The sequence below is a fragment of the Solea senegalensis genome, linkage group LG12 (genome assembly GCF_019176455.1).
Source record: "Solea senegalensis isolate Sse05_10M linkage group LG12, IFAPA_SoseM_1, whole genome shotgun sequence".
NCBI classification, from domain to species: domain Eukaryota; kingdom Metazoa; phylum Chordata; class Actinopteri; order Pleuronectiformes; family Soleidae; genus Solea; species Solea senegalensis.
In genome coordinates, this window is record NC_058032.1 from 13,174,928 (window position 1) to 13,199,464 (window position 24,537).

A 24,537-nucleotide genomic window follows, 5' to 3' on the forward strand; every position below is an offset into this window, starting at 1 on the left:
TTTCTACACAATCCACAGTTCTTTATCAAACCACAGTAAAGAAACTTGATGTTAGAGCGGGGCCCCAATCAAAAATGGTGTCAGTTTGATGTCGTCGGCATAATTTAGACAAATGTTCATACCTCATTGTCTGGATTTCATTATGACCTACTGTATAGTCGGGAACAAAAATAAGACCGATACAACAACATGCAGGTCGGTGCACCTCTGTGACTGTGAGCTGTGAGCTCTTGTGGGAGTGGAACAGTTGTGGGGTAATCTGCACCTGCATCAGCCAGCACTGGGCCCTGGAGATCACTGAGTGACATGATGAGTGATAGGTCTTTCAGGGGTTTGTTTGTAGCATAAAATCCTAACATGTATTGATCTTTTTGGCCACTTGGAGGCAGCTGAACAAGCCTTATAGAGCCAACACTGACATATTATCAGTTTATATGATCGATATGGTGAATGATTTAGTCAACTATTAACTATATAACTAACGGGGAGCAACATTAGCGTTCCCTTACATCTTTGTACACATGATGCTGATGCTCAGTGTGTGTCCAAACTGTACATCCACAGCAAATACTGTATTTGTACTGTAGTCTGCATTTATATAGTATCATTGTTATTTTTAATCATTTCTGTACATTTACAGTCGTTTCCCGTATACTGTATTTTACTATAACTTCACAGTAACTTATTTTCCTGTATAATAATGTACTGTACTGTAGAAATCACACTTGTAATGTATCTTACACCTCATTTTTGCTCTTTGGCTTTTGATTTTGATTTGTACAGCACTTTGTTTCAGCTGGTGTGGTTGTAATATGGTCTGACATTGTGGATTATCACAGTTAACGGCTGGAGATACTTTACAGTGTACTTTTGTCTTTCAGCTGTTTTTAATTCAATACTTTTAATGTATTGACAATTGACTTAACCCTCCAGCACATACTCCTGACTCGGGTTAAGAGTCTGGGAAGTGACAGTGATTTCTGGCTCTTCCAGCTCGGACGCGCGCTCCCGCGCAGCATCTCTCTGCACGTTGTTGGTGTTCGTAAAGCAGCGTGGACGCGCCAATCTGAAATCCACATTCACATTCAGCTCTGGGTGATGATTTTTTAATCTCACGCTGTCTCTGCGCCCCCTTTTCCAGCCTCATGCTCTCACCGCCGCTGCCGCCGCCGAGCTGCAGCACTTCACCTGAGCAACACTGAGGAAGAGCCCGCAGCCTGAGCGGTGCCAGGATGCGGTGCCACAAGTTTTGGGGACCGTGTTCGGTTGGTTTTACCATTTGGACGGCCATTCTCTTTAAAGGTGAGAGAAAAGTCGCTTTTCTACCTTATGAAGTTTTCTTTTTGGCTCCCACCTTTGCTTTTAGATATTTTCATGGGGTAATAAAACATGTTTTTTTTTGTTTGTTTTTAATCTATCATCACTGAATGGATTACCGAGTTTATGTGCTATTTTCCATATTTAGGCAACTTTGCTCTTTTGGCATTTGAACAGCATAAATTACATTTTTGTTGTTGGGTGACAAAGATGTTACTTTAATTACAAGCTATTAAGCCTACAATTATAATAGGCCTAATAACACTAATAATAATAGTACTTTCTTTATGTACACTGAACCAGCAGTCCTATGTAATTGTAAACAAAGTTATGTAATTCACTTAGAGTTATAGAGAGAAAGTGTAGTGTTGTGATCACTGTGTGTGACTGTCTTTTCTGGCTTAAACACTGACCTTGTCGGGACAAGTAGTCCTCACTGAGACGAAAACCTGGTCCTAAAGAAGCAGAACCTCATTTCTTAGGAACTGGTTATGTTTAGGGTGAATATTGGAATGATGGTTAGGTCAAGGTCAGGGTTAGGAATTAACTGGTTTTGGTTAATGTTAGGTGTATGACTTTGTTAAGCAGTCCAAACGAATGGAACTCAGTGTGTTTTCCGAAGAAGAATAGCTGCACAAACCTGTGTGTGTGTGTGTTGTGTGGATTGGGCAGTAAGATGTGCATGCATAATCTCCCATAAACCCCATCTCATCATCATCATCATCATTACCATCAGCTTCAACATCTAACATCTGGGTCACTCACCAGTTTGTGACGCAGCTGCTTTTGCTCCCCCCATGTGTCCTCACAGAATGTGTCCACCACCATGATTACACCCCCAACACCAACATTACATTACACTGTGTTGATGCACGTCCACGTACATTACTATTCCTGTCTGTTTTTTTTTATATATATAAATATTAAATCTATTTGGTTAATTTGCTGTGTGACAGCAACATAGATTGAAAGTGGCTGCTTTTGAGCACAAGATGAGAAGAGAGACAACAATAGGTGTTGAAGAACACTCAATGTTAGTTAATGAACTCTGGAGGAAAATATTTTGTCAGTATTTATGTATTTCAGACTTAAAGCAGTATAAGTCTATTTTTTATTTCCTATTATGCCATTTAAAAATTTAAATGGAATTTGAGAAAATGTTTTATGTCTTAATAAAAGAATAGTCTTACATATTATATAGCACCTCTAAATTGTAAAGATGGTGTTATTACAAATTGAGTTCAATCTGGCCAGATCCCTACCTTTCCCTGTATAAATGTCCAATCCATTTATTTAAGCAATACCTAATGCTTTGATCACATGTTACATGGGTGTAAATACTGCTTGTCATTCACTGGCAACACCAGAAATAGTCAACAAGTTGCTAATTAACAGACACTCTCAACTCGCCTAAGTATACATACAGTGGTGCATAGCACTTCTGTATTAGGATTAAACATCCGGTGGTTTTAGGGCTCAAAGCCCTCTAGCACAGATTATAAATCTCTGCTACATGAGTCTTTCAATTGAAAAGTCCATTAACACACAACACACATATGCTCTGATCCATGCTCATACTAGTGACATGATGCTTTCATTGTCACAAGTAAAAAAAAACCTGGTAACGAGCATGTGTTCATGCAAACAGAGAAATTAAAAATGTATCCTTTACTGTTCCTCAGGTGTCTATGTTCCTTCCTCCCCTCTGTCTCCTTGAAACCTTTCCCCCGCTCATTATTACATATGTTTATGTATTACTTCCTGTCAGGTTTCAGAGGTCAAAATGTATGTGTTAAACTGGCAAGGCAACACAGCATAGAAGTAATAAATGAAAACTGTGATTGTTCCATAAAACATTTGAATGTTAGTTCATAGGATAAGATGATAAATGTCCATTGTCCCAATATGCTTATCTATCTATATTGTGACATAAGGCATCTTCTTAGATTTTGGATATCGTCATATCGTATCTGTGTGGTGACTTTTCCAGGTTTCTAAATGCTCTTGATTAGAAACCTGGAAACCATGCTCTTGATAATCTTCATATTTATTATATTCAATACATTTGAGGAATACACTTAATATTATTAATTAAATATTATATTAATTAAAAAAACCTTTTAAAAAATGTCATTGTTTGTAGCACATAAATATCCTCAATTTAACATTAAAAAAAGCAAAGAATAAACTCGGTATTATTCGAAATTAAAGCAAATAACTGTATTTTACGTATGTAATACAGATCATAAACAGTAGGCATTTTATTTGATTGTATTTTCAGTGTATTGCCACTCACCTTTTCCCGTAGCGCTCAGCTCAATTCTTCTTTACTGTTGAGGTTTTACAGCATCTGTGAGAATAACTGATTAATACTCGTAAGCTGCAGGACGGAAACAAACAGACATCTTAATGGGAACTCACCCACACGAGTCACTTTAACTCTTTAACACAGGCCTGATGCTGGTGGTTAAGGCAGTATCTGTCAAGGCCGATTATGTAGCAAAAGTTGCTAATGTTGTTGATGTGATGGTTTCCCCCATTGGGTGCACTCTGTCTTCCAAAAATACATCGGCAATGGGGAAAACATCCTAGATTTGCACAACAAGTTTCCAAATGCTGACGCTCACACCGGCTGCTGGGAAAGTTGAACTTTTCTCAACTTCTGTCATCAACGTCAGACAGTTCAGCGATCCTTGAAGCCGCTCCTTTGTTGTTACATCAAAGCTAAGTTACAAATTATAATATATGTAACCACTGGACGTTTCAATCTTATAAAATACCTTGATGTCTCACTTTTACCTTTGTTTAGCTTCACCTTTACCCCTATTTGTTTCTCGTTTATTGTCCTCATGCTTTGTCCTCTTTCATGTGCCTCCTAGTATTCCCCTCCCTGCCTCTGTGCTCTGAGACAATAGTCTCGCCATTTGGGTTAAGATAGGTCAAAAGCAACAGAACATCAGGATAATTCACTGACGATTTTTTTTTCCTCTTCCAAATGAGTGATGGTAAAATAATAGTTTTGGGTTGATGTGGTTGATATTAGTAATAATATAATTAATGTGTGTTTTCTGTTGTGGATGTTGTACTGAGCAAGGTACCCAACCCCGATTGCTGCCCACTGCTCCTGCACCATGTTTGTGTGTGTGTGTGTAAAAAGGATTGGAGGTAAAAAAAAATCACTATCACTAATTGGTGTGTGTGCAAATACTGTACTCCTATTTCTAATTCTTTTAATCATTCTGACAGGCTCTACACTGAGAGGTGTAATGCTGCCCTCCAAAGTCCAAAGTCCAAAATCACAGTTTAAAGTTCTCGATTTTCACCACTCACCTGTTCTTCACCCCGATCACATGGTATTATAATAGGATGTGTTACTAAATATAGATTATTTTCTTTTTAAACTAGAAATACCTGCAAATTCTGATATGAATCTTAAATACAAGTCAACTGTCTGTTGTAATGCTCTCTCTACCCATAGTGTGACTGCTTCAAGGTGTAACTTGAAAGTGTAGTGACATACTGTATTAGAATAATAATAATAATAATAATATAATCTTAAAGCACTCAAGGACACTTTACAGTGACAAACAATAAAAAAACAGACAACAGGACGACATGGTAAACAGAAAATGGAATAGTGAAACTACAGAAGGGGAAGAGAGTCGGTGTTCACACAGGGAAGTCATTTATGTCAAGACAGATGGAGGCAACTGCAACACTGCAGTAGTAAAAGTGACACAGCTGCAAACAGGTTGGAGCATGACTGAAAATACGCCCCTGGAAAGTTTCAAAAGTGAGGTCTACTGCTCAAAAAACCCAGCCGTTCAGCAGTTTGATAGACGTAACACACCCTCGCTCAGGTCCGACAGTGTTGCTGGACAGAACCCTTTTTTAGATAAAGATCGTGACATGCTGTCTGGTCATGTAGCGTGCAGCTTTAAATTGGCAAATGCACCACACTAACATCATTTCTGTGTCCCCCAAAGAAACACACTTACATACTCTAGACATTTACATTAGAAAGGCAGTGTTTTTTGTCGTTGTGGTGCAGACTCTCTCAGCAGGGAGCTGTGGTCTGTCAGCGCTTTCTTTGTGCAGAACTATTCCCCCTGCAGGTTCTTAACTCCCTCTGTTCCAGAGCATTCTGGGATCAGATCCATGCTATTATCCACACTGGATAATAACTTGTTTGTATCAGTTGTTTAGCATGTTTACCACAGTGTGAAATAAGATTAAGTAATGAGGGGTTGGTTTTGCTATAGTTTCTTTTATAGTTTTGTATAGTGTCTTTTAGAAACAAGCTCCAGAACAAAGCATGTATTTTTTTCATGTCTTAACACAGCTCTGTAATGTCCTCGCAGTTTATTCATCAGGATTCACGTTACAACCTCAGGCCCCTTCACCAGAGGCCCTATAAAACCTGTTTTTAGTCAGTGTAGCTGGTTATATCACTTTCACAAACAGCTGCTGATTAAGTTTCACTTCATCCGTAGAAAAAGTCCAAAAGTCGCTTTGGATACAAGCGTCTGCTAAATGACATGTAATGTAATGTAAAAACCAAAAAACAATTTTAAACCTGAAATAAACGGTAACCATCGAACAAACCAAGCATGTCGGTCACCACACACATCTTTCTTGAAGACCTAATATATTCATGAACTAACAAGTATGTCATTGTGGACATTGCTCCTGTAACATAAAGATACATTTTTTGACCAAAAATATTCGGAGCTGTAGTCTAACAGAAGTGTAACCCAACAATGTATTTCCATTTGGTCAAATTTGAGACCCCTGTTCTAAAAGATTGTGATGAGAGGTAAAAAGGCTGTGGAGAAGGGAGCATCGACAGAATGTGCGTCTGATTTTTCCTTATCTATTTACCTTTACATTTGACATTTCAAATTGTGGTGAATACTGCCTGCCATCCATCCATTTCCATTAGACCCAATAAATAAAAAAAATACAAAAAAAACAACTAATCTAAATGTAAATACTGATCATAATTACTCATTCACAGAGGTTTCAGTGATCATCTCCTCTGCTGACCTTGTTTCCTCAGAGCAAAGTTTTATGATCAAATAGATGTTGGTAGAAAAAAAAAGGAGAGACAAGATGGATAATCTTGAGACTGTGTTTGCTGTTATTTAAAGAAAACCAGGTCAGTGGTAAGACACAATAGACTGAGAATAATAGCATTGTCTCGTTTGTACGGAGCTCCCATGTGTTGGAAACCTGGTGGTTGTTCACCTTGGGCAAACTATTTTGAGTAATTCATTTTAATGGGTCCAATTCCAAAACACCCACGCTGTTATTTAACTCTGTAACTTAAGATCAGAGGCTGGAATCCAGTCGGAGATGAGTTAAAGGAAAGGTGGCACATTCTTGGACGAGTTCTCTTTTGCATTCAGCATAATGCATAGAAATACACAGACCAAATTTGCATTTTACTTTGTGTGTCACATTTTTCATCTCCTCTCACTTCTCTTTCAAAGTCATCTGTGAGTGTTGTGCATTGTGCTGCTGAGCTGAAATAAAACGTCCTCTCGGGTGTTGATGCCCTCGGGGGTCACCGAGTTGCCCAGGAGCAACCTCACTGTGGTTATTAATCTAGAACTAATTCAATATGCAGACATTCTGGAGCTCAGGGGCAATCTGGAGTTCGCACACACACACACACACACACACACACATACTCTGCACACAGCAAGCAGACTCTGAAGTGAAATCATCATATTTAGTATTTTAATCCACACAGGCATACCATTTTTACAGTCAGCAAAAATGCTCTTTTTTAAATACACTCACCGCTTCTGCCAAATCCACCACTATAACCGTCTGAAATACACTCACTGGCCACTTTATTAGGTACAACTTCAACTTCTTGTTAATAATGAAGAGGTTTAATTAAGGTAGTGGCTGGTAAATGTATTTGTTCAATTCCTGTATTTTACATGTTTCTGACTTAACCCTACTTATACAAATTCATTCTGTTCAAAGTTGATTTTTAATTATTTCAGTGATCTCATGGCATTTTTTATTTTAAGAAATTCAGCAACATTTTGACTCCTCTAACCTTCTTTACATACGATGATAAAACATTTCAAGTGGTGTATAACCATTCAAGTGTGATATTTATGAATAATAGACATGTTCTGTGTCATTGCATTCCGCTAATAATCAATCAGTTGAGTAATAACACCAATCGGTGACCTTCTCTGAGACCTGATCAGGGCGTGCTGATGACCACTGACATTTACTGTAATGACCACATGCTGTAACAGAGACACATGTAGTTGCTTGTCTGTCTGTGTTTAGCTAGAGTACACACACATACACACACAGTAAAGTTCTAAAGATCCTCAGGTCAAAGGTGCATTGCGTCAATTAAAGTCACTGAACTGGCTGCCCTTTTAAAACGTTTCTCATTTTACAACAGCCTTTATCGCTAAAGGAATTTCGCCGTGAATGTTTTTTGGCTTACAAATTAGGCTTAACGACATTCGGCCCCTCATCTCTGAGGAACACATCTCCACGTGGAGGTTTGTGAGTTAAAGGAATATTCACTGATTTGCATCTAGCTTTGTATTACTAGAATAGGGGAAGTATTTTTGAAAAATTGAGCTTCCCAACCTCAGTTTCCCCTGAGTCGAGAAATATCTTCATTCTTTTTTTTGTTACCAATGACACTTGGTCCGAGCCTTGAAACTGCAACACTAATTCCGCACTATTTAGACCCACTCGTAGGGGGGGCGGGACCTCATTCTCAGAACGTAAACAGTGTCGGCCATCTTTGCTAACAGTTGGGCTAACAGCGCAGCACCAAAAGAATTGAATTGAATGACTTTATTCCTCCCCCAGGGGGGAAACACACATTCACAACAGCTCAGTTAAGAAAGGTGAGAATCGAATAAAAGTAAAAATAAGAATAAAAATAAAAATAAAAATAAAAATAAGATAAAATAAAAATACAATACAATACAATAGTAAGACAAAAATTACCAAAAGATAAAAGGTAAAAAGATTAAATTACACTCTAATATAGAGTATTATCAGGGAAAGTGAGTGGACATTTAAGAGGAGTTAAATATCCGAACAGCAGTGGGGATGAAGGACTTTCGGTAGCGCTCTGTCCTACACTGAGGGTGCCGGAGCCTGCCGCTGAAGGAGCTGCCAAGCCCCTCCACAGTCAGGTGCAGTGGGTGGAGTGTGTTCTCCATGATGGAGGACAGTCTGGATAACGTCCTCCTCTGTCCCACCTCCTCCACCGATTCCAGCGAGCAGCCCAGGACAGAGCCGGCCCTCCTGACCAGCCTGTTCAATTTCTTCCTGTCCCGGTCCGTGCTGCCCGCTCCCCAACAAACCACAGCATAGTGGATGGCAGAGGCCACCACAGAGTCAAAGAAAGTGCGGAGTAGAGGTCTGCACACTCCGAAGGACCTCAGTCTCCTCAGGAGGTGGAGGCGACTTTGACCCTTTTTGTAGAGGGCGTCAATGTGAGTGGTCCAGTTTAGTTTGTTATTGAGGTGAACACCCAGGTACTTAAAATTATCCACCAGCTCGATGTCCGAGCCCTGGATGCTCACCGGTGGGTGTGGTGGGGTCCTTCTCCGGAAGTCGATCACCATCTCCCTCGTCTTTCCGGTGTTCAAGCACAAGAAGTTGCTCTCACACCAGTCCACGAAGTTTTTGATGACCGACCTGTACTCCAGTTCGTCCCCCTCAGACACGCAGCCAACAATGGCTGAGTCATCGGAGAACTTCTGGAGGTGACAGCTGCTGGAGTTGTAGGTGTAGTCTGAGGTGTAGAGGGAGAAGAGGAACGGTGAGAGCACCGTCCCCTGGGGAGCCCCGATGCTGCAGATGGCCACCTCAGACCTGCAGTCCTGCAGCCTCACATACTGCGGCCTGTTGGTGAGGTAGTCGGTGGTCCATGCAGCCAGCTGTGTCCCCACTCCTACGTCCTCCATCTTCCTCCTCAGCAGCGCCGGTTGGATGGTGTTGAAAGCGCTGGAGAAGTCAAAGAACATGACTCTCACAGCGCTCCCGGCGACCTCCAGGTGGGTCAGTGCACGGTGCTGCAGGTAGATGACGGCATCATCCACCCCGATCTTCGGCCTGTAGGCGAACTGCAGTGGGTCCATCAAGGGGCTCACCACCATGCGCAGATGTCTGAGGACCAGCCTCTCCATGGTCTTCATCAGATGAGAGGTCAGGGCGACGGGTCTGAAGTGGCTTGGTTCCTTTGCGTGCGCTGTCTTAGGAACTGGAACCACACAGGAGGTCTTCCACAGGACCGGGACCTTCTCCAGTCTGAGGCTCAGGTTGAAGATGTGCGCGACCACCTCACAGAGTTGGTCAGCACAGTCCCTGAGCAGTCTGGGGCTGATCCCGTCTGGTCCCACAGCTTTCCTGATCTTCAGTCGCCTCAGTTCTCTCCTCACCTGCTCAGTTGTCACAGAGAGGGGGGGGGATTGAGGGGGGGTGGGCAGCTGGGGCTGTGGGGGGTGGGGTGTTGGAGTGAGGTGTTTTGGAGGTGAGGACGGTTGGTGGATGGTGGCTGTAGCCGCTGGAGAGCAGGCGTGTGAGGAGTGGGGGGCAGTGGTGGAGAGGGGAGGGGGGCCCTGATCGAATCGGTTGAAGTATTGATTCAGTTCAGTGGCCCATCGCTGGTCCCCCCCTGCTGTGACTCTGGCTCCACTCTGTCCATGACCTGTGATGTTCTTCAGGCCTCTCCACACATCCCTTGCTTTGCTCTGTCCCATCTGCTCCTCCAGTTTCCTCTTGTAGACCATGAAGAATGAAGATACTTCTCAACTCAGTGGAAGTTGAGGTTGGGAAGCACCTTTTTTTTTTCAAAAATACTACCCCTATTCTAGAAATAAAAAGCTAAACGCAAATCTGTGAAGTATTTCTTTAAACACCTTCCAGCTCATTCACTCTCTCTTCCTCAAAAGTTAGTCTGGAGCCTGATATACTCAGCTCAGCTTCAGCTCACTGATGAAATGTTTTGTTTGTCATTGTGGCCAGTATCCAGTATCACTCTGAAAAAGCAACCTTCATCTTGTGACCCTTAGTACACAAAAGGAGGCTGAGATACAGCACCCGTTCTACAGTGAGATCAGTCAATTCAAGGACAGTGACAGTGTGGTCTGACTCTATGTGAGTGAGTGAGTGAGAGAGACTGTGGACCTCTGTGTCTCTCTGTCTCTCTCGTCATCATAATTACCCCGAACCTTAATGCTTCATCAGCTCACAGTCACAGCTCTCTGTGTGTACATTACACTTAAAATTAAATACGCACATGTCAGCACATATACGACCTGTCCCCTTGTGGTCGTTGTCCACAGAAATGTCACGTTTTAGTGTTGGAGTCTGGGCCATCTTGGCACAGACTGTACAGAGTAAGTTAAGGATAAAGAAGGGTAAATGGTAAGCAAATGCAATTTAAAGCTATTTTCATGATTAGAAAAGCCTCAGTAGACGAGGATGTGTTCCAAGGTGTCAGGGATGGGATTGTTGAAAACCTTTGTGACCTTTTTTTTTTCAAAACTCCTAAAGAATTCAGGTGTTTCTGCGCTGATTTATGGTTTTAAAATGCAAATAAAAATACTGCACACCTTGTGTCTATAGATCAAAGAGTGACCTTCAGGAGCTGTCTGTTGTGACTGGAGGTGTGCATTTTCATCTCTGAAATATGTGGAAGTGCAGGTGGAGGATTTATCAGTTCTATCAGCACCTTGAGTTAAGAATGTGTTGTCAGCTAAAGCACGACCCAAGGTCAGGAAAAAAAACATGTGTTCATCACTCGGGGTGGGAATCACAGGGTTCCTCACGATACCATAAGCGACACATGGTCGACGATACCAATAATAACCTTAACCCCTGGCGCATCAATTATCGTATGACACGAGGAAGGACGGCGGTATGTCACCAAAGTGATATTTTGACCCACCCCTATTTATCACTCAATCCATCATTTCTCTTGTCTGTTTTGTTCTTCCAGGATCCCTGCAGGGAGAACACCAGAGGAAGCTGTACAAAGAGCTGCTGGCCAACTACAACAGACTGGAGAGACCTGTGGTCAACGACTCAGCTGCCATCTTGGTGGAGCTGGGCCTCACGCTGCTGCAGATTATAGATGTGGTGAGAGAAACGGAATTTCTTGTTCGCACTCTTTATGTGTTATGTGAGCGCTGTCTTTAGGTTACGTCACTATTTTGCAGTGGAGATATTTAGATATTCATTTGCAGAAATTAATAAACAGTAGTATTCTACTACAGAGAAAACAGACAAATGATGTGTGCAAAAGGAATAACAGCCCTATATAATATTTAGGGGCTACTTTCTTTCTTTCTTTCTTTCTTTCTTTCTTTCTGACACCCATGTGTGTGTATGGCCGTAACACTGTACGTGATTAGTCGTATCAAACCAACAGAAAACAAATCAATATAATACAGGCGGCTTACAGGAAATGAAGAAACTGTCTGTCACTGTGTACATTCTTACTATTCACCAAACACCGCAGCCACTCTGACCTTGAGGGAAGTTAATATTTTGAGATTATAAATATTATTATTAATCTCTGGGGATTCACACATTTCCAACTCATGCTCCATCATCTGGATCATCTGCTTCCAGAAAATACAGTACCTTATATAGGAATTTGTCATATTCCACTCTAAAAGCAACAAAAAAAACCCCCATTGATACAGTAAATAAGTAACAGGATTACAGATGCAGCAGATTAAGAGAGAGGAAACTTTCTTTTAGCCTCCCTCGCTGCTCTTCCTGCTCATGCAGATGTTCCTGTTTTGACTTTTCAATGCTGAGAAACAAAACTGCTAATTCCACCTTACAGCAAGAGCACGAGCTGCATTTTTTAAAAAGCTTTATATACACTTTTGAAGCTCATTATTTGGCGACGGCTTATGTGGGTTTAAATCTTTAATGTTCTTTACTTCAATCGTTGACATTTTTTTTTTCTTATAAATAATTAATCTAGAAAATTAAGCTATTTTATGCACATTTTAGATTTGCATTCATTATTTTTAGTCCCGTCCTGTTAAAAATGCATTGCCCTGGTCAGGTTCATTTAAAATACAAACTCTGTGTCTCTGTGTCTGTTTTCTGTTTCTCTTCTCAGGATGAGAAGAACCAAGTGCTGATAACGAATGCATGGCTGCAGCTGGTGAGTGGGGTTTAAGGCGACAGGTTATTATTAATTTAACGTGGTTTAATCACAAATAAACTTTTATTCCACTGCACATCCTCTGACGAATGGTCCTCAAATTGCTTGCGTCAATACACTGTGCAAATCCGGAGATGGAATTAATTTCCCTGGATTATTCATTTGTACTTTCTCACAGGCATTGTTAAGAGTTAAACTAATATTTCAGTACTTCTGATTTTATATTATTGTGTCCACTCATCATGACCTTGTGTGTAGGACTTTTTCTGGCATAAAGGCTGACCATGTCAGGACCAGTCGTCCTCACGGAGGACAAATCCTGGTCCTAATGAGGCAGAATCAAATTTCTGAGGAACTTTTAAGTTAAGATGTGAATTATGGTCATGATAGGGTTAAGTATTAATGGGTAAGGGTGAAGGTTAGGGATAATGTTTTGTTCAGTGAATGGAAATAACTCTTTATTCTCTAGCTCATTATTTTATGGTATTACCATTTTAATAAGTTTTTGTCTAGGATTCAAACAAAAGCTCACACCTGCAGCTTTGTTAGTCAGAGTTAACAAAAAAAATAGAGAATGGAGAAGATGCATACATGAATAAAACCCATAGCAGCAATTTACACTGAATACCAAGGCTAAAAAGAACCTGAAGGAATCATTTACAATGAAGCACATCTTATCTCTACTGAATGAGCCATTTTCTTGTAAAGAAACACATTATGTTTTTTTTATAGGACATGATATTTAATGTGTCCCTTTTAAAATGTATATATCTCAAAGTCTTAAGTGAAAATGTCTCCTCTTGTCTCAGTACTGGACAGATGTCTACCTGAGCTGGAATCCAGAAAACTACCCTGGTGTCCAGAACCTGCGTTTCCCCTCAGACCAGATCTGGACCCCTGACATCCTCCTTTACAACAGGTGAGAACTCCTTGCTGATACTCACTGTGTTCTTACTGAAGGGTTAAAGGCTGTCATGGTCGCTTAATCATTTGCTCCATCTTAATCTAATTTCCCTCTACCAGCGTGTGACACATACGTGAGGCAGTGGAGGATGATGAGAGAGAAAATGATCTTATTGGGAATGAATCTGCCGATTTATGAAAAGTCCAACGCTGACTTTGCTCAGGCTATTTACACCACTGTATGTTAACGTTGGCGATATATACATGGTGGAACTTTGAGAGTTTCAATGTTTCCTCAGGTTTGAAAGATCAAGCAGACTAGTAAAGAACACTCCTTTGGTTAAGATTGCACTCCGTGGTCTCTCGGCAACACACCTGCCAAGTTTGAAATTGATAAAATCAGTGAGATCAATTCCCCAATTTATACTCTGGTGACTGTGTATAAACCAGACTTCCTGAAATGTAATACACTGGCTGGAAAAAGCTGTCAGACTCTGTGGGGATTTGCTACTCAACAATACAGCTGAAGAGAACTATTGCTGCAGGCTTTTTTATATTGTGAGAGTGCATTTTTAGTAACTAATTGAGAAGACATTAGTGTTGAGGTCCTCATTTTAATAAACGAGGTTGGGTGAGCTCCAAGTCAGCCCTAAATGTTGTCTCTCTGCACAACAAATAATACATCGCATCCGTATGTTTGAGTGCGAGACAGATGATCGGCACTGTAAGGTTGAGACGGAGAGTTATGCAGTGGCATATTCACTCGTGTTCCTGTGTTTCCCCGATACAAACACAAACAAATATTTCAGATGAAACACAGAGAAAGCAGCAAAAGGTTTGGGAGTATTAACCTAGATTTTAAAAGCTCAGCTTTTAGACCAGGATTACCAGCCCTAATCTCAGTGCTCTTACCCTTATCTTTCCCCATTTCAGCCTTTTACCTCTGCGTCCAATCCTCCCACTCTTCCTCCCTCATATAATTCATGCCGCCTCATCATCTATTTTCTCATCTCATTCTCTCTGTCTCCCTCTGCCTCTCTTTCATAACTCACTGTCTCCATGTAATTCATTCTATTCAATCATCTCTTTCTCTTCATATTTTATAGTTCCCAGTGCGCACTGCCTCCTCTTTATAAATCATCCCGTCCACCTGTCTCTGTCTGTCAAGCTGTCAGCATTGTACTGTCTCCTTCTTCTACCTCTTTATGACATGCTGGGTTCTCAGCTGGTGCTGCGCGTTACTCTGCCGCCTGCTCCAGATCTGTCCATATATGAAAACGTGAAACTACTAATTGATTTCACTCATTTGCTTTGCCAGAAACAAAGATGTTACTGACCTGAAAGTATGGATTTTCTGCACCACATTTTGTGGCAACAGTTCGATCTCCTGGTTACATTAGAGGATTATGTCACGTAATCACCAAAGTCTTTGAGAGATGATGAACATCTGCATGCAGTTTCCTCCCACAGTTCAAAGATTTATGGATTAGGCAATTTGACCGTAAATGTGAGTGCGAGAGTGGATGGTTTTCTGTCTCTATGATGGACTGGTCCCCGCAACCCTCATGTGGAGGATGTGAGTCATCACCTTTCCCAAAATGGGGGTTAATCTGTGTTGCCTTCACACAGTGATGCTTCGGATACCAGATCATGGACAAAGCAGGGCAAACTCATCAAACAGTCTTCTCTTTTCTCTGAATATAAATGTGAGGGGAGGAAAACACACTCACAGTAACCTGTTGTAAACAACTGCACATTTTTATTGGAGTTAATAATGAAAACGGCGATCGATGTTGCTGTTTTCCATCCACTCACTCATTGTTTACAGTGGTGAACTTGGCAGAGGGGAACAATAATGTGAAGCTGGAGGGAAAAGTCACTTTCATAGCTCAACCAGAACATTTACATGCCTCCTGAGGAGAAATGGGAATTTACAGCTCCCAGTAATAATATGGATCCCTGCAGGAAAACAGACATATACATTTGTAGGCTCCCCTCTTACTAATATACAGTAAATACTGTACATTTGTGCACACAGATACATAAGTTACAGACAAACACACGCAGAATCTTATAATTATGTCACAACACATGCCATAACTCAGCAGGTTATCAGTGCACAGCCAATAACACGCTAGTCTTACAGCGTAGAACAGCGGATGCATTCACTCTTATTAGCATGCTGCTCGGCATAAATCCGTTCATTCATTCTTGTAGTTTTAATACAAAGTTAATGATGTTTAGAATTGCTGTGGTCGTGCGCCGTCTCAATGTGGATGGCATTCAACGAGGAAAATCCTCTACTGTCTGTGATTCATTCAGTCATTCTGCCCATATTATTTTTCTCAGTGAGAAGTCTCCTCATATTGCTTTTTTCATATTCTCCACTCATGTTTAATCAATACCATGAGTCGCGGATTTTCCTCCAACGCCATATTCATGCACGCCGCTTGGAGAAAGGACTTTGTTCTTCACTGTGTTTGTGACGGCTTTGTGTTGTGACTGACAGCTGGCATCGTCTCATTCAGATCAAGAGGCAACAGTTAGGCTACTTTGTGTCAAGCTTAAATTAGTTTACATTTAGCATTTAGCAGACGCCTTTATCCGAAGCGACTTATAAAAGAGGAATAAGCTACATAGAAGAAGTCTCGGTCATTCCACCAGCGTGGAACGACACGTGAAAATATTCTGGATTATCTTGTTGGCTCCGCCAGATGGCAATCCTTTGATGAACGGAGTAGTCGAGGGGTAACATAAGTTTACTTCATTAAGAGCTGCAATTAACGATTATTTTCATAATTGATTACACTGTTCACTATTTTCTTGATTAATCAAGTAATCCTTTGGTCCAGACTTGTTTTTATATCTTAGTGAGGACACATTGTAGACATAATCTAACCTTTACCATCACAATTATTCACAATCCTAACCCTAAAACCAGCTCTTAACCCTGAAAAAGCCCTTTAAAGTTGTGGGGGCCCAGGCAAAATGTCCTAAAATAGATAGGTTTGTATGTTTCTTTTGGACCTCACAAAGCTATAAATACACGTTTTTCTTGTGTGCATGTGTGGAGCAACAAGTGCCGATTGAGTGAGAGGAGAGCTTGATGGCTCATGTCACATGGCGGACAGTCAGTCAGTTTGTTTCTTCTTTTTTTTCTCCTTGCTCCTCTCTCACATGTCCCTGTTTCATCTGTGTGAGGATCAAAATGTTTATAAACCATAGGAAGCGAGGACATTTTGGGAAAGTTGGGACATTTTGGTTGGTCCACAGGAAGGTTAGGGTCTTCAACATCTTTAATTAAGTGCAGACACGGCGTATGTGTTCTCTTCAGCACATGTACATTCAGTCACTTGTACTTATGCTGTGAGCAAGATTGCAGGAAAGTGCATACCTTGAGATAAAGAAATGCCAAAGTTTGAATAATTCATAGTATTGCTCCATCTTGGCCATCTCTCCCTTTCTGCTCTGTCCTAAGCTGATAGCCGCACGCGCACACAGACACAGTACAGATAGTACAGATTTTTTTTTTCCCACTTAATCTCCTGAAAAGGTAAATCAGCCAGTATGAGCATAGGCAGGAATAAATGACAGGATGTGTTTGCCTGCAATTTCTGTGACGAGGTAAAGATGCAGGCAGCATTATTTTGTTGTGACTGAATGAGGCTCTAGGATGTTTCAGACACAGTGATGATATAGTGATGATAGGGCATGGTGAGTATGTGTGTGTGTGTGTGTGTGTGTGTGTGTGTGTTAGACAAATTGTATAGTGAATAAAAGTATGTGCACGTATGTGGTATTATTCCCAACAACAGAAAACTGAAACCATGTCTTCACAGTCATGCCCCTCATTTCACTCACTTGGTTACAGTATCTCCCTTATTTATAACATCATTGCTACAGGATCAGTAATGAAGAAAAGTTGAGGGAGAATTTTTTTACCAGATAGGTGGAGAAACAGATTTTTGGACAAAACAAATTCACTGTCCTAAGTTTCTCTGCATGTTCTTTACTGTAAGGCCCAATGGTTAAGTTGCTCCTCCAAGGCTCTGTATTGATTATACTTCAATTAGTTCATTGACTTTTGGCTCAGTTTGAGAGTCTGGCAAGTAAAGCCAAACCCATCTTAAAATTAAATATTCAAAACGTCACCTTCAAATGCATCTTCTGGTGTTTTTCCTTTATATTTGGAATGGTGCCACAGAACTGGTCACATCATTGTAAATTGCCTCTCTTTCTCAAATGCAAAGAAGAAGGAAAAACAAAACTGTGCCATGACCTAATGGTTTAGGTTTGATTAAAGCTGAGATGCCACCAACCCTGAAAGCTTAAGAACAAGTTGATGAGTGTTTTAAGCCCTTCACGTTTGACAGATTTGTGCGGCGCTGAAAGGTGGGAAATCAAGGGCCCGCATTGACCTGGTTGTTTTATTAATTTTATGTTGCCTTTTTAGGGTTGAGAAGGAAATTACATTAGGTTTGTACAGGAAATGATGAATATATAAAATGTGGCGAGACAGTGGGAGATGGAGCAGAAGGGTCATCATCACTCTCCGCAGCCTTCTGTTAGAAATAAGTGGTTTTCAATGTTAAAGAGAAGGGGTGAGGTTGTCCTAAGTAGACTGATTAGAGGCATTGTGGATGGGGAGCTATCTGAAAATTATAGTAAATCATTCAGATGTCCTGTGCCAGTGTGGTCAGAGACAGTTGCTTTATATGTATAAAATATGCTTTATTTTCATGTGGTCGATTCAATTTCAGTCACATTCAAACCATTGTCAAATGTGTTCATGTAATTTTATGTCAGGACAGACGGAGGCAACATCAACATTGCAATAGTAGAGTGAGATGGTTGCAAACAGGTTTAATAATGACTGAAAACGCAAAGAAGTGTCTGACGTTATTCCACTGCTCAAAAACCCGTCATTGCGCATATTGTCGGGATAAATGCTGACGCTGTGTATGCACAAAAACTCCCTCACTCTGATAGTCTGATAGTATTGCTTGTCAGAGTCCATTTTCCAATGGAGAATGCACCAAACAGGAAATTGTTACTTTGTTCTTTGTTCACAAAGAGCAAAAGGAGTCGCAGCAGTTACACAAATAACAACAACAGTCTGAACACAATGTAAACATAGTTAAAAGGGGGGAAAAACCATGGTGAAAGGGGAAAAAAAAAGAGAACTTAAGCTCAATATTTTGGTGCATTCCTTAGTGCGGATGAGCGGTTCGACGCCACCTTCCACACCAACGTGCTGGTGAATGCATCCGGTCACTGCCAGTACATCCCCCCCGGCATCTTGAAGAGCACCTGCTACATTGACGTACGCTGGTTCCCCTTCGACGTTCAGAAGTGCGACTTGAAGTTCGGCTCCTGGACGCACAATGGCTGGCTGCTGGACCTACAGATGCTCAATGTGGACACATCCACCTACATTCCCAATGGAGAGTGGGACCTTGTGGGTGAGATTGCTTTTGTTTATGTTTCTCATTTCTGCATTATTGCCTTCTCAAGAATCCGGCGTGGTTGTATAATTTAGTGGATATATTTTCAGTCCTTTAGGGCTTTATCCAACACATCACCTGGCTCCTTAAATTAATATTATCTGAAAGTATAACTCACAAATTCGCTGTACAGAAATATCTGTATCTAACTTCTTGTATCAGAAAATTGAGTCTCTGTAAAATGATTTTCATTGTGGGAAGTTGTTCGGATGGTTGTAATTGGGTGCACTGAACAGAGAAGAGCTCCAAAGCCGAGTGTTTCCAGCTGGGACAGACTAACAGCGGATCCCAGTGCCTGTGCCTTGGGGTGATGATGGTTAGGTGGAAAAGGGTGTTAGACAACACCAGATGGTATGCAGTGGGAATGTTTGAGACTGTGGCGTGTGCGTAGCCACGACATATGTGAGCACAACACTGCACTCATCTCTTCACTATATCACACTCTACGAGTTTAACAGCCACAAGTTTTAAAATAATTTCACCGTTTTCCCGCGGGTTTTTGGCTCATGGGACATCCTATGAATAAATCTGAATAAAGCTCCCCTGCTTGTCTCTGTAAAACCATGTGTCATGTGTGTTGCAAGGGATGCTGGGAAGGACGAGTGGTGGTCAAAATCCCAACCTTTGTTCCACTAACCTCATCCTTGACCACCTGCCTCTGCCACCACTATTTTGAGACATAATTGAAAAATATGTTTAGGGTCGAGGAAAAGGGATTAAAGTGTTGTGAATTCCATGATCTAGTCCTCTAAATGTATGAATAATGTCCCCAAAAATATTCATGCTCTCTCTCTTTTCCCTCAGGTGTGCCAGCGAAGCGTAATGAGCTATATTACGAATGCTGTAAGGAGCCCTACCCCGACGTGACGTTTACAGTCACCATGCGCCGCAGGACTCTGTATTATGGCCTCAATCTGCTCATACCCTGTGTGCTTATCTCTGGCTTGGCTCTGTTGGTTTTTCTGTTACCTGCAGACTCTGGGGAGAAGATTTCTCTGGGTAAGAGCGTGTCAGAAAGCGAACAGAACAACACACATATTCTTTGCTCGGCTAGACTAGCAATATTCACTCAAACGTGTTTTTACTGCTAAAATGAACAAGGAACCGAAACACTATAATTCTTATGCAGGTATTCAAGCTCATACAATATACAGTAGAACACACATGTCCAATCACCTTGATACAACTTCCACCATGTAGGCTTTGAGTCAGTGACGGGGACTTTTGATGAATGGCCACCAGTTACAGTGGCCGCATGGACATAACTGACTACATACATGAGTCATTTCAGGAAAAATCATCTCACACCGGTGGCCCTGATCTCATCATGATGTATATACTCATGTTCTGTCTGTGTGTGTGTGTGTGTCTCTTCCTGTCTCTGCCTCAAGGCATCACTGTGCTGCTTTCGCTGACCGTCTTCATGCTGCTCGTAGCCGAGATCATGCCCGCCACATCCGACTCTGTTCCTCTAATCGGTGGGTTGTATTTATGTTTGTGGAAGTATTATAGCATCTTCATCTCCTCTTATCTCATCTTGTCATGTTGATTGTCACCACTCTGTGCAATAACAAATGAAAAGTCATCTTTGGTTCAGACTGGGCTTTGGTTCGAGTAGTTTGAGGGTGACTATACGTCATCAATCTTAGTACTCCTGCATGGTGGATGGAGTCAATTGAGAGGCTCAGTGTAAAACTGCCAGCACTGTTAATAGGCTGTGAAATGTCTGGTTTTCCAGTAGGGAGGTAAGGATGATGGAAGAAGACACCAAGATGGGGGAAGGGACAAATGGGGTTAAAGCTCTCAGACAGGGCTTTCTCTCTGGCATAGCTCCTGCATGGTTCTGGTTCTCGAACCAAAGTTTAAACCGACACTGAAAATGAACAGGTTCAGATACTTAAAAGGTTAGTTCCCAGTGAGAACCAAAACAGAAACTGTGCCTGTGTTTGCCAATGTGAAAGCGCTAAGAGGGAAACACTTTGAAGGCTCCTAAACTCCTTATTCACCATGTCACAAAAAAGTAATGATCTTGAGATTATTATCCCAGGTAGCTAGTCCAATCTCTCCCTCAGTCTTTGCCATATTCATTGAGCCACTTGCTGCTGCAGTCTGATAAAATAAAAACATTAAGGGTATCCAAACAACAAATTCGGACCACAAAATCAGCCTTTATGCTGATGATGCATTACTTTTCCTCTCAAAGACACACACTTCTCTTCCTGAGACAGTTACTCTAATTGATAATTTAGAGTAACTCTTGCACATTCTCTTTGGGTGCTACGTGGGCCGTGATCTGTTCCCTTAGCAGTTTCTGCTGTGGGGCTCCTTGGCACTCCAGGTGAGTGGCGGGACCCTTTGTTGGGGGCGGTTTGTTAGACTTCCTTCTGGGCAGAGCAAATCTGTCTAACACCAGGCAACCAAACTGCCTGTCTAAATCTCTCATAGAGTGATTAATCCGTTTTTATTCACGATGACCTAAACACAAGGCCAAATGGGACACTTTTAGGAGCCTTGTTAAAATGGCTTGTGTCACTTTACAACGCTGTCGCTGAAAGTGGATGTGACTTATTGCAGCTGCTGTAACTTGACTGTAAGTACGTACAGTATAGCCATAGTTCTTTTATCATCAGTTTCAGTTAATGTCGTCATCCTATCCTAAATAATTTTTCATTTAGGTAGTTGAAAATGAAATGCTATGCCATTTGTGACTGATGTTTGGAATTATACATCATATCTTCTGTTAATGTTACCATAAACCCATGAGTGACTGACCACAAAGCAGTGAGGACACATGGAATGTCCTTCCAACTCTCATAATTTCTAACACTATTTTTAGTGTCCTGGCTCTTAGTGCTTTCATCTCTTTTTGTTTTATTACCCTCTGTTCCACCTCGTCTTCTGAAACCATCTTCTCTTGATTGAGCTCCCTCCCTCCTTCTTTTTTTTGCTTCATAAAGCCCCGACCTCATGAGGTGATCTGAAGTTTGACTGTAGTCGTGTTAACGAGCTGTTAACTCTTCCTTTTTCACAGTTATTGGGAATTCACATACTGCTTGCACTTGCCACTTGCATGTGTGTGTGTGTGTGTGTGTATACATGCTGGAAGTGCTCTCCTACTGTTCCTTCATGTGGATAAAACATCCCTCTAGAGTCAGCAATAATCTTTCTCTTTTTAATCTCTGTTCTCAGTTTTGTAACATTTCTGCGCAAATTTTATTGAAGTGCTTTCTTTATAGTTTGAAAAAAACATGTTGATTTTTTTTTTGCAGCCCAGTACTTTGCCAGCACCATGATGATTGTGGGAATGTCTGTGGTGGTGACGGTTGTAGTCCTTCAGTTTCACCATCATGACCCCCATGGAGGGAAGATGCCTAAATGGGTGAGTTACTGAAATATTTTTTTTATTTTTTTTTTATTTCTAAATTGTCTTTTTTTATGTGCGGTGATACTTGTGTCTTTTCAGGTCCGGGTGGTTCTGTTGAACTGGTGTGCCTGGTTTCTTCGAATGAAACAACCTGGAGATGAACGCAAGCGATCCAGTTACAAGTACCGTCACTCTAGCACCAGCTCCATAGAGATGGGTGCAGTATCAAGCCTGTCTGCACAGGCATCCTGCCCCCCATGCCCCACAGGCACATCCAACGGTTCTATGAACCTCTACTTTGGTAATTACCACCCTGTAGAGAACCCACACTGCCCACCCTCTAGCGACTCAGGTGTAGCGTTAGGTGGACGTGCATATGGCTCCCCCAGCGATGAGGCTGAGCCACCTGGAGGAGTCAGCAGTGGCGCTGGAGGCCTGGTTATGGGGGTCGGAATGCCCCCACCAGAGATCCAGCGCATCCTGCAAGAGGTGTCGTACATAGCCCAGCGCTTTCGGGACCAGGACGAGGCTGAGGCCATTTGCAGCGAGTGGAAGTTTGCCGCAGCGGTAGTGGACCGGCTGTGCCTGGTGGCGTTCTCTCTCTTCTCCATCATTTGCACCTTCACTATTCTCATGTCGGCCCCCAATTTCATAGAGGCAGTTTCCAAGGACTTTACATAGCCGGGTTGCAGCAGCACAGCAAGAGAGAGGAAATGAGAAAGGAGGAAATGTATTGGGTTTAATGAGTGAAAGTGGGATTTTTAGGCTATGTGGTCTTTACTGACAGAAACTTCTTACAGTAGCAAAGAGCCTTGCAATTCTGCCAAGCTGATATATTATGTATAGCAAACTGAACCAATCAGGAAAAAAAATAACAAAGACACATCATTATATCTGATTAGCATGTTATAAACTAAGAAACAAACCTAGTCCTGCTTTTTTTTTAAGCGAAAGACTGTTTGTTTGTATTTAGAAGTGGAAAAGTAGAGACAAGAGGCAAAAGGGTAGGAATCAGTTCACTGCATAGTTTTTTTTTTTTCATCAGTCTTTGTCCTGAAAACAGTGTAAATATCATCAAACCCTGTTTTTAATGCAGCACTCCACACTCCACCTCTCTGCCTCTTCTTTCCAGTTGTTGAGTTGTTGTATCTACACATACACATATAAATATCAGTTATGTCTGGTTTACTTTCTGGACTTTTCCTGACATATCATCCCTGTGCTGATGTTAGCTTAGTTACTAAATGAGATCTCTCACTGTGAGTACTGTTTTTGGTTTTTACGTCCATCGGCATAGCATTGGACACACTTGTGTAGAAGTCATTTTCTTTATTCATCATTTAGGATCACTTTTCACTTTATCTTGCCTTTAGTTGTTTCAGGCAAAGTCACCACTCTGGGAAAGTGTGATCATAACATTTCCAGTATAGTATCTAAAAAAAACAATTGTGTTGTCTCATATGTACTGGTGTTGAACACGTACACAACAGTGTCAGTCTATACTGTACACCTTTGTATCCAGTCATTAATGTATCTACAGGTTAGGTATAGGTTTGAACTTGTTGACCTTTAATGAATATAAGAGTGACATGACTTTTGAAGACAAAGGACTGAGGCTCGATAGCAAGACGTCAACTTCTCAACTCAATCACCAGTGCAGAATCTACTGTAGATTTAGTAAAGGCCCAAGCATCGATACGATTCGCCTCTGTGCTGTAGATGGAGCCAAGTGAGTGATTCGTACAACCATGTTGTTTATGTGTGAAGATCCACCTCTGAGCCAATGTTTTCTTGTGGCTGCAATCTTTGGTCTCTTTGTCTCCGTCCCTGTTGTTCAATCTTTTGGCTCTCTGTCAATAAAGGTGTATTTATTCTCTGTATAATTGGCTCTGGTAAGTGTTTGTGTGGGTTGTTATGCTACATTTCATGTAGTATAATTAAAACTTGACGGGTATTGGTCACGTCTATCACGGATTAACTGTGGTGAATGGTGCATTTAACCCAACAAAATCCAAGATTAATATACTGGTATGTTCTCAGTCGCTTTGATCCTGTTACACTGAAGTTCAATCAGAGTCCACGCTGCTTTGGTGTGAGCTGCCTTCTCAGAACAGATCGGCCAGATGGCTCTGGCGCAAAATTGAAATGCTGTATTAATGAGGGTAGTACAGAGGCAAATGGAATGAACTGTTTAAAGGATCATGACTCAGTTTGATAAGAGTGTAAAAGTGTGGCATATAAGGATGAGCACAACAACAACA

At 41.4% G+C, this 24,537-nt stretch overlaps 1 protein-coding gene across 1 annotated transcript; it reads left to right on the forward strand.

Moving 5' to 3' along the window:
- Positions 1-1,153: 1,153 nt before the first annotated feature.
- On the forward strand, positions 1,154-24,156 carry LOC122778102 (neuronal acetylcholine receptor subunit alpha-7-like). Its single transcript, XM_044039688.1, has 9 exons — positions 1,154-1,302; positions 11,321-11,460; positions 12,461-12,505; positions 13,315-13,424; positions 18,623-18,870; positions 19,717-19,911; positions 20,304-20,390; positions 22,182-22,291; positions 22,376-24,156. Exons 1-9 carry the CDS (start codon positions 1,233-1,235, stop codon positions 22,955-22,957), a joined length of 1,587 nt encoding a protein of 528 aa, XP_043895623.1. The 5' UTR covers positions 1,154-1,232; the 3' UTR covers positions 22,958-24,156.
- The last annotated feature ends 381 nt before the right edge of the window (positions 24,157-24,537 follow it).